Source organism: Pundamilia nyererei, unplaced genomic scaffold (assembly GCF_000239375.1).
Source record: "Pundamilia nyererei isolate P.nyererei 1_Seehausen unplaced genomic scaffold, PunNye1.0 scaffold00089, whole genome shotgun sequence".
Classification (NCBI taxonomy): Eukaryota; Metazoa; Chordata; class Actinopteri; order Cichliformes; family Cichlidae; genus Pundamilia; species Pundamilia nyererei.
In genome coordinates, this window is record NW_005187490.1 from 1,304,398 (window position 1) to 1,320,059 (window position 15,662).

The following is a 15,662-nucleotide window of genomic DNA, read 5'->3' on the forward strand; positions in this document are numbered from 1 at the left end:
CCCGTTAGCTTCGAGCTAGTGGGTGTCAGATCTCCAAAAACGTCAGAGCTCTTTTGCAAATATGTGATGTCTTGTAAACCGAGCAGGTATCTGACGTTTACACAACTACATTCACGCCTCAAAATATCTTAAAAGTGTATTTTGTGACCCAGAAAGAGTAATATTACAACTAAGTAGCTGCCGCCAGTGTTGGAGTTTTGCTTGTATACATCTATCATTCTACTTCTTTTTGCAACCTACATTTGGCTAGCTCTAGATAAAAATCAGTCAATCAGTAATAAACCCATCACACAGCCTCACTGACATGAAGCGTCTCTGTACACAGTTCTCACAATTCTACATATTGACTCACTGGCAGTGACTGCAAAAGTCACGTTGGTCAAAACAAGCAAGCACCACAGACAAGAAGATTTTATCTGCCAACGCTTGAAGGCATGTGCCTGTGAACTGAAGCATTCATGGTCTGACTCATGTGGTCAAAAACAGGGCGAAGATCACATGTTTGAACAGAAGAACTGAGCTGTTCTCACAGCATGCAAGAAGAAGGGGTCCGAGCCCAACTCCAGCCAGACTGCTAAACCATCTGTGCTGCCTCTTTCAGGACATATTCTCACATGTATGTAGAAGGTCTCACAGCCAACATGTTTATGGATGACCTACCCTCAGAAACACAGGCCTGCAGGGGAAGCAAAGGCCTGAAATGACAGTGAGCAGCAGGAACCAGTAAATCTTTTTTGAAAACGTACTTTTAGGTAGAGGTGGGCGGATCGATCCAAATATCAATAGTATCGACACCAACGCTGGTATCGGTATCAGAGCAATACTAGAGTGACAGGGTCGATAAATGTATGTATATATACTTTTTTTAATGAAAGAATACACCTCAAGCATGCACTATGAACAATGTCTGAACCTCTGTGTGTTGATTGTCACATCTATTTATAGCCTATAGCACATTCAACCAACAGAAGCTGACCCAAAGTGCTTTACGGGTGGGCACATTTATATTCCGGGTTTCAAAGTACATGAAAAGCTGAATAGTGTTTTTTGTTGTAATTACTAATTATTGCAGTACGTAATCACAATCACAGTAAATCACAGTGATTTAGTGGTCAACAAATGTGTTCAAAATGAGTAAATTAATGATGATACATCTCATAAATCACGACACACTGCTCGTCCCTAAATAAGGTGCCTTTACAGGTTTAAAAGTATCGGCATTGGTATCAGCATTTACTTGGTATCAGATGGATACCAAGATATGCAGTATGACACAGCACTACTTTCAAGGCTGTGCTATTGTTCAGTTTTCATTTCAGTCACATGACAGGCTGTGACACATTTAATCCAGATCACATTCATGTGTTTAGCCAGTTTATTCAGTTGAATTAAAACAAAGTTTCACAGAAACTAACCAGGAAGTCTAACAAATCTGATGCTTTTACAAAGTCTCTGTTATACGATCATGATCTCATTAGTTAATGAGCAAGCCTGCAGACAGTACTGAACAATTAAAATAAGCCTGATCACCTTGTGGAGTGTTGCCTCTGTGAGGACTCGGAGTGTTCGCCCGGACCCTCTTCCTAACCGTCTCCCCAGAAGCCCCCTGCCTCTGCTCCTCCTTCGACTCCTTGTCTCCTCCATCCTCCATGTGGTCTGCCTCCTTTGGCATTCTGGAGTCTGCAGGAAAACAGGTGACATGGAGATTTGAATGTGCAGGGATTTGAAATCTGAGAGTCTGCTTTTAAGAGCCCAATCACTATGATACAGCCAGGTCTTTGTAGAAGGGTGTATAGCAGGGCTACACCAGGAAGCAGTGGCTGTCACGTGAAAGGACCTCACTTAAGAGCACAAAGAAAAAGAGATGTGCAGATTTGATTCTGTGGTGCTCAAATGATGACATCATCTGGACTGGTAGAGGATGAGAGAGCGGAGGGGGGGATCCGTGTGGCAGTGCGATGCTAAGACTGAGGAGGTGAAGTAAACAGAACAAAGCCTCATGGGTACTGTGGCTGTCCTCGCAGGCTTCGGTAACGGTACTAACCTTGTCCTCGGCAACCCCGGGGGGAAGAGACGCGTCTGATGTGGAGCTCAACTTATCTAACGTTAGCTTTATAGTCAGCGTGAACGCCGCTTTCTGTTTAACAATAACAACACAACAACAAAGCTTTATGACACCGCTACTCCTTCATAACCCAGACACACGTTTATTCACAACTTCACCGCCGCCAGGCACCGCGCTCAGGAGAAGAAAGGCTTTGGTTTATCCTCGGAAACTCCAGCTTTTTTATTTACGTCGCAGCCCTCCTCTGACGGGTTGCCGCTAATCAAGAGACGCTTCCTGGATTGGGTGGGGCTAGCGTGACGTAACAGCCGAGCCCCCCCTCCCAAACGCACACACACACGGACACAGCGGCAGAAACGTTACATTTATTAGGGCCCGAGCACTGAGAGTGATGGGTGACATCTGCAACTCAAATTTCTCTAGGAAAGCTTTAAGGAGTTGGTCTTTGGTTACAGTGAAAAGTGTGAGTTTTTGTTAAGGGTGTGACCCCAGCAGTATTGATGAAGAAAAAAATTAGTATAAGTCAAAGAAATCCAGTCTGATCAGTACCAGACTTTTCAGGCGTGATGACAGACCTGCCCTGAACAGATTGATATGCCCATTGTCAGGAATATGCAGAGCGCCACCTAGTGGGAACAGGAAATGTCATGTCTTTCACTTTGATATACTGATTATCACAGGTTCATCAGGTCCACCTCAAAAGCGGTGAATATTAACTTCAGTCCCTCATGATGCTTCAGTGAGAAAATTAGGAGTTGGCCCACTCCTCTAATGTCATGAAGGCTTTCTTGTTATGTGATCATTTTCATGGAATATTGCAAAATGGCTCAACAGCGCCCCCTACAACATTTAAAAACATCAGCCTCTGCTCTGTGTTTCATCTATGATTTTGAAACCTGGTAAGCTTATGTAAGCTATCAAGATGTACAAAAATGTCTCTTGGAGCAATATCCCAAATCCAACAGGAAGTCAGCCATTTCAAAATTAAAGTGTCATTTTGGCGACACCTTCCCTTCTTTTCAGACCTCGCACAGGGATTTCATTAGATTGACTCGATCTCCAGTGCAGGGGATCTAAAGACCTTAATGATGTTAAATTGCGAAACTTTTTACGTTCAGGGAAACGGGGTGGTCATGGCGGCACGTGGAGTTTCAATCACTCGCCAAAAAGCATTAATCTGCTGTCACTCAGAAACCAAGTTCAGTCTCTCCCAAACTTCGTATGTATGAGTCGAGAGTCAAGCTCGGAAATATTTGATATGCCATTTGTCAGTAATAGTTAGAGCGCCACCTAGTGGGACGACTATAATCATCATTGAATGAGATGAAATTTTAGCTGGTGGTTCTACGCATGAATTCCATCCATGTGACATAAGATCGGACATGCTGGGTGTAGGTGTTGGGCGTGTCTCGATGCCCTGGGGTGCGAGGACCCTCAAAACGCTGCTCGCAGCTTTAATTTGATTGTAATTGTCTAGCTGCTCAGATGTGAAGAAGAAGAGTTTCCTTCTCAGACATTTCCAAATAGATTTGATTTCAAAAGAACAAAAGTAAATTTTACATGAATTTCTTCTTTGATAGACAATAACTGGCCTTCCTATACATTCCTATATATGGATGGTAGAAATACACAAGAATGTTACAAAATATCCGCTAAAGGAAGTGATAAGGTACAAATATTTTGTTACTGTACTTAAGAGGAATTTACAGGTATCTGTACTTTACTTAAGTATTTTTTTTTCAACCATCTTTTTTACTTTTACTCCCTACACTTTTAAACAAATAGCTGAACTTTTTACTTAATTTCAGAACAGGCTCGCTACTTTAGGTTCAAAGGTCAAACTGGTTTGAGCCTAAATGGGGGTGGGGGGTTGTCTCACACAAAGGGATGAAAGAGCAAAAACATAAATTATGCATAATTTATAACGCTATATAAGACCTGTTTTACTTTCTTACTTTGAATACATTTCAGAGCTTGTACTTTTTCACTTGAGTAAAGAAGTTGAATCAGTAACTTTCACTGGAGTATTTTTTAACACAAGTATCGGTATTTCTATCCAAGTAAAGAATGTATGTACTTTTGCCACATTTTCAAAAGATACACTTCTCACCTCATTGTTTGAAACACCTGTTCAGCTGATATATTTAACTAGCCAGCACCATGGCAGCAACTTAATGCTTTTAAGTATGCAGACACAGGGAGGAGATGCTGCTAAAGTTCAAACTGAGCATCAGAGGAAGAATGGTGATTTAAGTGACTTTGAATGTGACATGGTTGTAAGAGCCAAAAGGACTGGTCTGGGTATTTGATAAACTGTTGATCTATTTAAATGTTTCCCCACATTACCATCCATTCTAATATTATATCCAATTTGCTGTACAATGAGGTTGAATGCCTTTTGGAAAACAAAAACATACATGCTGATTGATATCAGACGTGTTACGTGTAACAGATTTACAGAAAGTGAACATTGTTTTTGAGCAGGATATTTTAATGCAAACTCACTCCATTGTTATGAAAGTTTGGAACCACCCCCTCAGGTTTTCAGTCAGAAAACTGATCTACAGAGAACTGAGTGTGAATGAGTGGTTTCGTTTTTTTGTTGTTTTTTAAACTCTTTAACAGAGTTAAAAAAACAAAAAAAAAAAAAAACCCCTCTTGAAATATTTAAACAGCTTAGAGTCTAACACATATACTGCTTAGAGTAGAAGTTCCCAACGTGGCCACCTCAGGCTCTCTTCCAGAAACCAGTTCATTGGCAGAATATACTTGCAAAGAGCTGAATGTTTCACATTTTACAGAGATGCATTTGAGATTTTGTAAACAAATTGACATTTTATTCAATAGTAAATACACATACATGCTTGAGTATTCTTCAATATTTATACATTTGATATACAGACAAACTTACTGTCAGTCAAAAATGCATCTGTGGAGATGGTTCACTTTTGTATAACAAGCAAGTAAAAAGGCAAAAAACACTTTAAAGAAAACAGCAGAGACAAATCTGCACAGATCTACAGCACACTGAAGGCAGAGTCACCAAAGTACTGGTTAAATATTTCTGGGTGGGAAAGGTGAAACTGTCTAAGAAGACGCTTTTTCTCCTTGGCTGAGATCTTGGTATCCAGGTGGATGTTGTTTAAGAGGACCCACAGCGCTTGGTTGGTGGTGGTTTTTGTAGAGCTTTGTAAAGTGTTCCTGTCAACCTGCTGACAGAATGTAGAACCTGAAGAAGAGAGAGAAAAAAAACCAAAAAAAAAAAAAAAACAAAACGTTAAAGGAAATGAACATTGCATAATTGCCAATTTAATGTAACTACAGACCTCCAGTCTCAGCTGGGAATAAAGTGATCTGGAGATTCTGCCACCACTAGGGGGCAGTGAAACATCAATAACCTACACATGATGTAGACCAATTTATGAATCACAACGGACGAGGAGAACAACAATAAAGAGGAAAATTTAATTAAAATTGATTTGAATCGAAATGTCTGGATATTATTTAGTTTTTTCTGCAGATTATGGTCTCCACCAGGGAGCATCTGCTCTTTAGCTGCATGACCTCTTAGCCGTTCTGGCCAGTTAGTCTATGGCAGATCCAACAGTGCTCATTTTTCTTAGAATAGAGCCTCACTCTGTGGAGATGAGGGAAATCTGCTGTTGCAGATATTCAGGATGCCACGCCAAGAAAATTACTGCATGTTGAAGAAACTGTTTCACTCCATCAGTAATTAAAGATTTTTGGAAAGACTGTCATAGTAATACACAGTCATAGTGAGAGAATTTTAAGAATTTAGAGCATTGAAAGATCGCTTATGTGCGACCTGTTTGAGTTAAAGAAAGACTTCATGTTAATGTTAAAAGATAAAAGTATTTTACTGAATTACAGATACCATTCCTTTTGTGTTTTGCAGTGAGATGGAATTGTGCGATCTGTTCTGGAGTTTCTCCATCTTAAAAGGAAACTGATGTTTTGTGTCATTTACCAAAAGTAATCAAAAGCCATTTACCCGTCACATCCGGCTGTTTCTCCTGTACGAGGCAAGCCAGCTTGTCACTCACTACTTTGTGCAGAGCCCCAGGTATCTGGAGCAGAGAAAAAATAAAAATTTACAGAACAAAGCTGCGCATAATCCATGAACACCCCCCCCCCCCCAAAAAAAAAAAAAAAAAAAAAAACCCCCAAACCACAGTTTGTATTTAACCCATTCATATTTTCCCCACATTGTCTTCCTTTGTAATATCTACTGCTTCACAGCACCCCAAGCGAACCTTCGAGACACATTCCCATTTACATCAGTGTCTGCTGTGTGGCCACTTGTGTACAGCTTTTTTATAATTGGCATCTCTTCTACTACAAGTCAAAAGGGCCCCATGCAAACACATTTTAAGTTGTTGGACAAGCCGCAGATTTACTTAGCAGAGGTTACCAAAGAGAATATTCTAGATAAAGTAACTGATTACATTAAGGATGGCCAACTACAGTAGGTCATCCTTAGCGGTGGTTTGAGTGACCGGATCACAATGGGTTTAGTTCATATGTACAAACATTTCTTGCACAAATCTTTGATCATTTTTTCTCCCTGCTTTTTTGCTGCACTGGGGCAAGAAATCAGGCAAAATAATTCATCATCACTTTCTCACACAGACCAAAAGCATTCTATTACCTTGAAGATTTCTTTAACATTGCTTAGCATAAAGACCAATAGAAGATCTTCCTTCTCTTTGGAGAGAGCCTTGCTGTGTAGGATCGCCCTGGAGAAAGACCTCTTCACTGCCAGCCTGTTCTCAATCTACAGATGACAGAGCACATTCTTTGATGTCAGACCCCCCCCCAAAAAATAAAATAAAAACACCACTTGCTCTCACCTCCTTGTCCACTTTAATCCCATGTGGGTCAGCTGCCAGAGACACGAAGATAAGCAGCCTATGGAGCTCATCTCTGCAGCTGTGCGGCAGCAGCTTCAGACACAGTTGCAGAGCCTCGAGAGCCTTATCCAATTTAGCATTTACTGAAAAGGTGAGAGAATGAAAGAGACAGTTGTGCTGCAAGTGGTGAGGTTATTAAAAATCTTTGGAGGAGAAGAGAGCATGGTTGGAGACGCGGTAAAAATCTCACCGTCACGTCTGAACCAGTGTTCTTACCGAGCAGCTCTGTGATGGCTGTGTAGACGTCAGTCATGTGCTGCGGCAGAAGTGGAAGCCTGTTTGTGATGCTGTAGTGTTTGACCAGAGTCCCATATAGAAGCAGCTTACACTGGGCCAAGCCACTTGGGGAGAGATGTGTGTGCTCTGCACTGTTGTCACCTGAGTATTTTGAAGCTATTGTTAAACATGCCATCATTTGCAACATAAGCTATACATGTCTCTCACCATAGCTCACCAGTGGCGTTTACATGCTTTACCCGATTCTGATACTCATCATACCACTTGCCTCTTTCTTGGACGCTGAGACCAGCTGGTTCTGGGTCACAGCTCTCATTATCTTGAGGGAAACAATGAGGCAGCTCCCTGCTGAGTTCCACTACCGGCTGGTCAGGCAGGAAGTCCAAACAGTCCAAAGCTGCACAGAGCCACTCATCTTCCCTGAAAAATGAGGAGGAAACAGTGCAAGTGAGATCAACAAAACATCAAATTTATTAAAAAAAATATAAAGATTTTTAAAAATCCAAACTTACTGAGAGTCTCGGAAGGCCTTGAGGATCTGTCGGTCCAGGTGGTTGCTGCTGTAGATCAGATCTGGGTTATTGTGTGCCAGGTTGGCTGGAGATGGAGAGGATGGGCTCTGCCTGCACTGAAGCACGCCTTCCAGCACAGGGAGCTCCACCAGGTTTAACAGCCTGAGCAGGGTCTGCTCCTGCCACACCTCATCCACCACTGCAGGAAAGAGCCAGAGGAACCAAGCTCTAATTGAGTTGCAGCCTGTGCAGGTGTATTGCTGCCTTTTGTCCCCCTGAATGCAGCCTATGATAGGATCCATGCTGTTAAACTACATGTGTAATGTTATTTGGCGTCAAACATTGCCTGATAGATGCATATATTGCTCAAAAGCTGAATAGATCATTCAGCATTAATGTCAAATTAAGAGATGTGCAAGTTACTCAAACCATGTGAATGAATGTACTCCGATTATCCTCAGAGATGCCGGATTGTGGCTGATCCAGTACCATCTGCTACATGTCTCTTTGAATGCAATTTGCCTGATGATCACAGCTATGTAGTACAGATTTCCTGCTTGTCCTTTGTATACCACAGCATTATGTATTGCAGAAACATTTGCTTTAGTTTAGTTGTTCAGGATTGCTTTAGTGATGCATACGAAAGAAAGATTTGTGCTCACATGATTGTGGTAAACCCGTGGCTGTCTGTACCCTGCACGGACTCAGACTCAGACTGTTCATCGGCAGCTCCAATGATTGGCTGCTAGTGGCGGGAGCATCTAGCTGGCTGGAAGTATGAGTGAAGAGGACTGGGGTGCACATCTCAACAAGCGATGCAGGGGGACAGGTCTGCTCTTCCTGCCTGAAATGCAAGAGACAAGGATTTCAGGCACAGTAAATTCAGACCTTGATGGATCTACGCTACAAAAGAATTCAGCCAGTCCCAAAGGTAAAAGCAAGGTGTACTTAATAATATGGACAGAGTATACAGTAATATTTATTATTCAATTCATAAAATATTCATACATGAGATACATTTTGACTTGATGCTACCTTTGGTTAGATGTTTTATATGCAGTGTGCCTGTAATACAGATAAATAAATATTTTAGAGGTGATACCTGTCTGAAGGAGCGCAGGTGAAGAACTTTTGGATCCCATTCACAAGCACACCTTTTTCCAACTCATCTATTGAAGGAGTAGATGTGTCTACAAACCTGCATGTTTATATGAAATGTTTAGGGAATGCCATCACAGGTAGAAATTTATTTTTTATTTTTTTTAAAAAACAGTTCGTTTCATGTATCCAACCTGTAAAGAGCGCTCTTGCTGTCATGAAACGCATCCTGTTTCTTGTCTTTTCCCAGCACTTTGGTTCCCACCGCCTCAAACACGCCGCACTCCAACAGCGCCTGGCACACACACACCACTTTGTTCCGAGACACGACGGCACCTTAAATTTAATCAAATAGAAGGGCCGAATATCATAAATAAAATGATCTCTAGAAGGTGAAGCTATGGGAATAAAACAGCATCTACAAACCAACACACACCCTCAAAGCCCTTTGCTTTAACAATGTATTCTGCCAGTACATCCACACCCTCTGAGCCAAGGAAACAGTCACTGTGGGATTTCAAGAGGACTCGTCTGCGCTTCACGGTCACAGTAGACTTCAGGTGGGAGATAAGGCTGCTCCACATGGTGCAAGACTGGACTGGCTTGGAGGCCACACAAGGAGCTTTAAAAAAAAAAAAGAAAAGAAAAAAAAAGGCACATTCAGAACAAACTCTTAACATATTTTACAGGCAATTTGTGCAGGGCACGATTAGATATATGCAAAAGGACAGAAGAGACCTCTTAAACACCTTTATAGGAATATATATCTCTAAGAGAATGAGGGAAAGGAGCAATTCCACCTTGTAGTGCAGTTTGCACAAATTGTTTTAAAAATGCACTCACGCTACAAACATTACTGATGAGTCAAGACAGTTGTTAGGCTGCTGATGTAAATTGATTCATTAGTGTATATTTGACAAAGAATCTGAATTGACATGTCTCACTTTTTATATGGCACGAATCAATGTGTTATTTTATCAGGTGGCAATATGTCCTAGTGCAGACAGAGGGGAAGAGCCAGGGCCAAAGGTGAGGCACATCAAGCACAGAATAATAATTTTAATCTGAGGATAAAACGCATGTACTGAGGCTGAAAGAAGCTTCAGTGCTCTCAGAAGACTAAAAAGATGGCTAAGGTTAACAATGACTCAAATGAGATTAAACAATGCTGCTGTATGTCCACCAGGAGAGACTGGACAGTATAGATGTAAAACAAATATGCCAGCAGTTTATCTCAGTTAACGAGAGGAGCAGGCATGCGTTTGGCTCCTTCACATAGTGGACATTGAGTTGTGTGGGACACCAGTAGTCCATGTCGGTTGCTGTAACAGTAGTTCATGTTTAGAATAGAAAATCTCAGCTCACTGATTTGATCGGGGCAATAGTGCCTAATCTGTTGCATAATTTTGCTGAGAGATCTTTTACTTTGTGGTAATCTTAGAGGAGTAGTTTTATGGCCTAAAATACTTAGTCATTTGTTTAATAGTAATTTAACATTATAAATTCACATATAAAACTATGAATCATCCGTCCCCACCAATGCCAAAACCAAATCTACGCCCTTGGAAAGGAGAGAAATCAAGGGTTGAGGAGGAAGGTTAGACTAAGCACAATAACGGAAACCTTAAAATGACCACTGCCAAATCCTTTGCCACAGCTGTTTGTAAGTGTAGCTTTGCAACGCTTGCTTAACATGAGAGAAAAACAATCAGATCTCAGTTCAGGCCTCGGCCAGGTGCAAACAACTCACCTTGATTACGCACACACAATTTCTCCGCAAGGTTCAGCGCCGCGGCTCTTTCTTTTATTGAAGCCATGCTTCTGACGGATTACAAACGTTGAGAATGGGCGGGTATAAAAGCAGGAGGAAGCAATCAATGAAGCGCCTCCAATCAAACAAGCGCCCTCTCTGGCGTTTGTGTGCAGCTTTGTAATAAAACCGCTAGAGGGCGCTAGTAGCTCAGTCACACAGAGTGGCTATGGAGGTCTTCAACTATGTGAACTTTGTGTTTTACTGACTTGCTTTCATAGATTCAACTAATGAATAATGGGAACAGATCTTCTGATCCTCTGCGGAGTCATTAGCCATAGCTTTATCAACACTTTATTAAAAATAATTTATATAAAAGCACTAAATGATGGAGTGATCATTTATTTTAAATATCAAATAAATTTAAATATTTAAACAAATGTTATGCATTTTTTTCTTCTCCGTTTGAGTGCCTGCAGGTGGTGTAAGTAAATCTTGACCATCTGCCTGTGTCACATTACTATTGTGCAAAAAAAGGACATCTCTATTAAAACTCTATTCTATTAATTTATGCATACATACGTTTTATTTGTGCATTATATATTTTTATAGAAAACTACTGTCATATTTAAATTTGTATTTATATTTCTTAAAGTTTTTGAACATTTCACATTTTTGAGAATCTTCTCAGCATCTGTCCAGTGCGCTTCCTGTAGTTCGCCATCTTGCTTGCTGTGCTAATTGCTAAAGGTAAGCTACAACAACAAGCAAACATTTTATTTGAAGTACTTACTTATGGCAGTGCCTAATTTATTTCTCTGTTAAATTAGTGTACAAATATGTATTTCAGCATTAATATGGAAATGTATGTTTAAACGGCAGAGTCATGTTAGCTACAACTAGGTGGCTTTAGCTTTAGCAATCATTTTTGCTAGGCTAAACAGTTTGTGCTTATTCTGTTAGCATGGGAGTTTGATAACACTGGAAATACCTTTAGAACAACAGTACAGTCACAGTAAAAACTAATGCTCTGCATTTATTGTGTTGTCTATCAACATATCTGGGCCTTAGTGTTTTGTTAATACCCAGATTATTAGTTATCATCAGGATAATGATAACTGATTTTGGTACAGTTGAACCTAGAGCAACATTAGTTATCATAATCCAGGAACACCACCAATATGGGCACATCAGATACACCTGATATTGACGAGTCTTACACTGTCAGCTTTCTTCTCTGGCTTCAAACAGACTAAACTTTATTATTATAGTAGCTCTCTTCTAGTCTTACTGATTAAAGTGCCAAAAGTGCTTATCACATTCATACAGTACCTTTACTTACACATAACCAGATTTGTGTATCCTGATTGCCAGTATTAGGGTAACATGATCCAGAAAACAGAAAGTTATCCTGGGTTCTCTGAACTTTCGTAGTGCAGGGCCAAGGTCTTAAAATTAGATCAATACAAACTCAGATGAACTACAGAACAATAACACATTTTTGTGTGCCATTATTGATTTAACAAAATTAAGCCAAAATGCGCAAGTGGTGTCTAAAAATTTAAGTACACCCTTACTGCCAATCATATGTACTTTATTAATTGATCATTAACAACTGATGATCAATTAACATCTGGAGTATTCAGGTGTTGACCCAAGGAAGAAAGACATTAGCAATGATCTTAGAGAAGCAATTATATCTTCCCACCAGCATAGGAAGGGTTATCAAGCCATTTTTTAATATTTTAATATTACTTTTTTCTACAGTGATAAAGTGTAAAACATTCAGGACAGTTGAAATCTTCTTAGGAGTGGATGTCCTAGCAAATTCACCCCAAGATCAGATCAATGTTCAGAGAAACTCCATAAAACGTTAGAGCTTCATATCAGACCCTACGGGCCGACCTTGGCATGCTAAGTGTTAAAGTTCATGACAGTGCAATTAGAAAAAGACTGAACAACTATGGCTTTGTCTGTTGGACAATGTGCTTTTGTCTTGTCCTTTGGACAAACAAGAGCAAAGTGGAGGTGTTTATCCATAATGTACAGCCTCATTACGGCAGTTCAGGAGATAGAGCCGGTCATGTACAAGTTGAGAGATTGGTGGCCTCTTGCCCAAGGATGCCAAATATCCTTGGGCAAGATACTAACCCCAAGTTGCTTTCTGATGCATCCATTGGAATATGAATGAGTGTGAATGTCAGATAGAAAGCAATTGCCTAGAAAAGGCATTTCATTTCATTTAGTCAACCATGAAATCCTCTGTATACCTAAAATATTCTAGAGTCACAGGTGAGGTCATCTGTCGGTCCAAATTGGGTCATGTAGCAGAACAATGATCCCAAGCACAGCAGCAACTCTACAACAGAATGAGTGAAAAAGAAAAGAATCAAGGTGCGTCAGTGGGTTTAAGTGTAGAACTCCGTCTGATTGAAATGGTGTGCTGGGACCTTAAGAGAACTGTATAAACCAATCCCACAAAATCCAGTTAACTAACATTTCAAAGAAAGAGCACACCAAAATTCCTCCACAATGATGCGAGAGACTGATAAAGTCATACAGGAGGCCTTTACTTTTAAGCCACTGCTGCTAAAGGAGGTTTGACAAGTGCTTGAATCACGGGGGGTACGTCGTTTTTCACACACATAAATAAGCCCACAGTATATTACAGCATATGTTGATGTTCATTTGATGCTGATTTAATAATAAGGTATGATTATTGATACATTCTTTTAAATTCTATTTTATTGGAAGGAGGACAGCATACTTTGATAATGTTTAAATATATTTTTCTTATTAGTTTTCCAACTTAGAAAGAAAGAAGAGCCGCTTCAGACTAAAAACACAACATCCCTTTTAAAGTCAGAAAGTTTGCTGTGCGTGACATTTTACTGGTCACACGAGGTGAAGCACAGGTCACTTACTTTATCATATCATTAACAATGTGACAGTAAGCCAGCATGAAAAGAAAATAAGTAGAGTTTATCAGTTTAACCCCTGCATTTCTTTTACTTGACGTGGTAAAATAAAGAAGCCAAATTGTTGTGTTGCAGTAGTTGGCAGTATCCACACTTGGATTGCATGTATTACAGATTCAGAGCTTCTTTAACTTTCTTTTATGGTTGTATTACAAAACAGTTACCAGCATAACTCACACAAAGATAATGCAAACTTCATGTTACTTGACAGAAATGTTCCATTTTAATGGCTACGGCACTTCTTTTAATTTGTCCCTTCATGGCTTGGAGGTGGTAGTTAATACCTGCTCAACTAAATCCCAGGAAAAGCAAATAAAGACACTGCAGTTTCCTCCCCTCCTGCCACATTCACACATACACATTCAGGCTGTGCACATAGTGCGCCAGGAGAGCGACACACTAACGCACGCTTGCACAAATCCCCTCCCTGCTCAGCCGGGGGTCACAGTGTCAGTTTATGATAGTAGCCAATTCTAGCAGGGATCATTTAATTCTCCAACATGATTGATACTAGCGCAGGTTAAATGGGAGAAAAAAGGTCTGTTCTATTAAGAGATCATTGGCTAGTGGAGACCTCCCACTTAAATAGTTATATTTTCAGTAGGTGTGTGCTTGCAGTGTGTGTCTGTGTGTGTCACTCAGTTTCTTGGTTATGTTGAAGGGACAGTTGCAGAGGACTATCCACAGGTCAAATTAAATAACCCAGGTAATTTAAAAAGCATTGACAGTGCAATTTGTCCATTCAGTGTTATTGCTCTGACCCCTATTAGTGTCGATGGGCTGGTTCATTTGAACCTGGATGGCTTATCGAGGTGTTATCTTCTCATCGCAATGGAAGCGGTGTAAAACAAAGAAAGAAAAAAGCCCTAACAGTCATTTCAAAGCCATTAGGTCAGACCGCAGTGATTGAGAAGTATTACGAGGCCTTAATGTTCTTCTCTATTATTTCTACTAAAATCATTTAGGGGTAAAAATTGCAGATGAGGAAGTAATTATAAGCCTATAAGCTCATAAGTGGAAAGGCAGAGATGTTACTGCTTATTAAACCGTCTATTCTATTAACCTTTCCAACAAAATGCGCCCCACTCCCACCCCACCGGATTATCAGGCAGAAGAGGCCCAGTGGGACCTTTGGCTGCCCTGAAACGACTCGATGGATGTTAGCACAGAGTCTGAGACACTTCCCACCCACACCACTGTAAGTTACTAATTTTGACAGTGCAAGGCAAAGTAAATAACATCCATCAGCTGGTTTGTTTACTTGACAAAAGATGAGATTAAAATACATTTTACATGAATGATATTGTTTCAATCTTAGCTTTGTTTGAGATTTCGATCTTCTTTTTCAGTTTGGAGAAGATGTGTTGGAACACGAGCTAAATCTTTCCAGCTCACACTGTCAGACGGAGAGTGGGGGGAACATCTTACTACAGCTGCTGGAATTCAAAACCAATCTGCTCGAAGCCGTACAGGAGCTGCATATTCGGAGGGTAAAGTTGAAGTTGTAACCATGTCACTGTGAAGGCATTAGGGTACCATCTCCTTGAAGTATACTTTATTTTAATTTCATAATCAAAATCACGTCCTGTGTCATGGCTCTGGTGGCATTTTTCTGTTTCTCCATGGTGGTAAAAGACGTAAGTACTTTTAAAAAAACTGTAACAAGTATAATAGACCAGTGATCCAATGTAGCCCTTTCGTGGGCAGTGGTAGTACTGCGTTGAGAGTCATGCCTTGATCCCTTTCTCCATCTTCTATTAGCAGTAATTAACAGCAGCTTAGCGACAGAGTTCACTGATTCCTAACTTTAAAAAATCTACCAGCTCCAAGCAAGGTTCGTCCATACTTTAAATACTGATCACATAAATTAGCAGAACATTTCATGTTAATTTACCAAATTAGTGCAGTGAAGATATTTTATTTAAATAATATCTGAGCTGGTTGGTACTAGAATGATACACGATACTGACTTATGCATAATTTCAAACAATACTAAAAGCAAAGATTTATAAGCAGATGCGTGAGCACATGCTCTGTGTCAACACTGGTCATTATTAGCAGCGGCTTTCTGGGAATTACGCTGTGCTCGTT

The 15,662-nt window shown here is 40.3% G+C and overlaps 3 protein-coding genes across 5 annotated transcripts in view; 1 reads left to right on the forward strand and 2 right to left on the reverse strand.

Annotated features, from left to right (window-relative positions):
- Positions 1–2,351, reverse strand: part of tcp11l1 (t-complex 11, testis-specific-like 1) — a 9,764-nt gene extending 7,413 nt beyond the window's left edge. Inside the window, exons 1-2 of the mRNA XM_005739093.1 lie at positions 2,045–2,351; positions 1,531–1,680 (exon numbers count right to left, since the gene is read on the reverse strand). Coding sequence (XP_005739150.1) covers positions 1,531–1,672 — 142 coding nt within the window. The 5' untranslated portion in view covers positions 1,673–1,680; positions 2,045–2,351. The remainder of the gene's footprint in view (positions 1–1,530; positions 1,681–2,044) is intronic.
- A 2,529-nt stretch (positions 2,352–4,880) lies between these two features.
- Positions 4,881–10,699, reverse strand: LOC102193871 (DEP domain-containing protein 7-like). Its single transcript, XM_005739094.2, has 12 exons — positions 10,594–10,699; positions 9,280–9,465; positions 9,038–9,179; positions 8,848–8,943; positions 8,408–8,589; positions 7,746–7,944; positions 7,502–7,653; positions 7,213–7,374; positions 6,937–7,079; positions 6,735–6,860; positions 6,078–6,153; positions 4,881–5,294 (listed from the first exon to the last, which is right to left on the reverse strand). Exons 1-12 carry the CDS (start codon positions 10,658–10,660, stop codon positions 5,083–5,085), a joined length of 1,743 nt encoding a protein of 580 aa, XP_005739151.1. The 5' UTR covers positions 10,661–10,699; the 3' UTR covers positions 4,881–5,082.
- Positions 10,700–11,280: 581 nt separating this feature from the next.
- Positions 11,281–15,662, forward strand: part of ccdc73 (coiled-coil domain containing 73) — a 54,947-nt gene continuing 50,565 nt past the window's right edge. For all 3 annotated transcript variants that reach the window (XM_005739095.1, XM_013912406.1, XM_013912407.1), the window contains exons 1-3: positions 11,281–11,343; positions 14,680–14,769; positions 14,921–15,061. In XM_005739095.1, the coding sequence (XP_005739152.1) occupies positions 14,725–14,769; positions 14,921–15,061 (186 nt within the window). In that variant the 5' untranslated portion in view covers positions 11,281–11,343; positions 14,680–14,724. The remainder of the gene's footprint in view (positions 11,344–14,679; positions 14,770–14,920; positions 15,062–15,662) is intronic.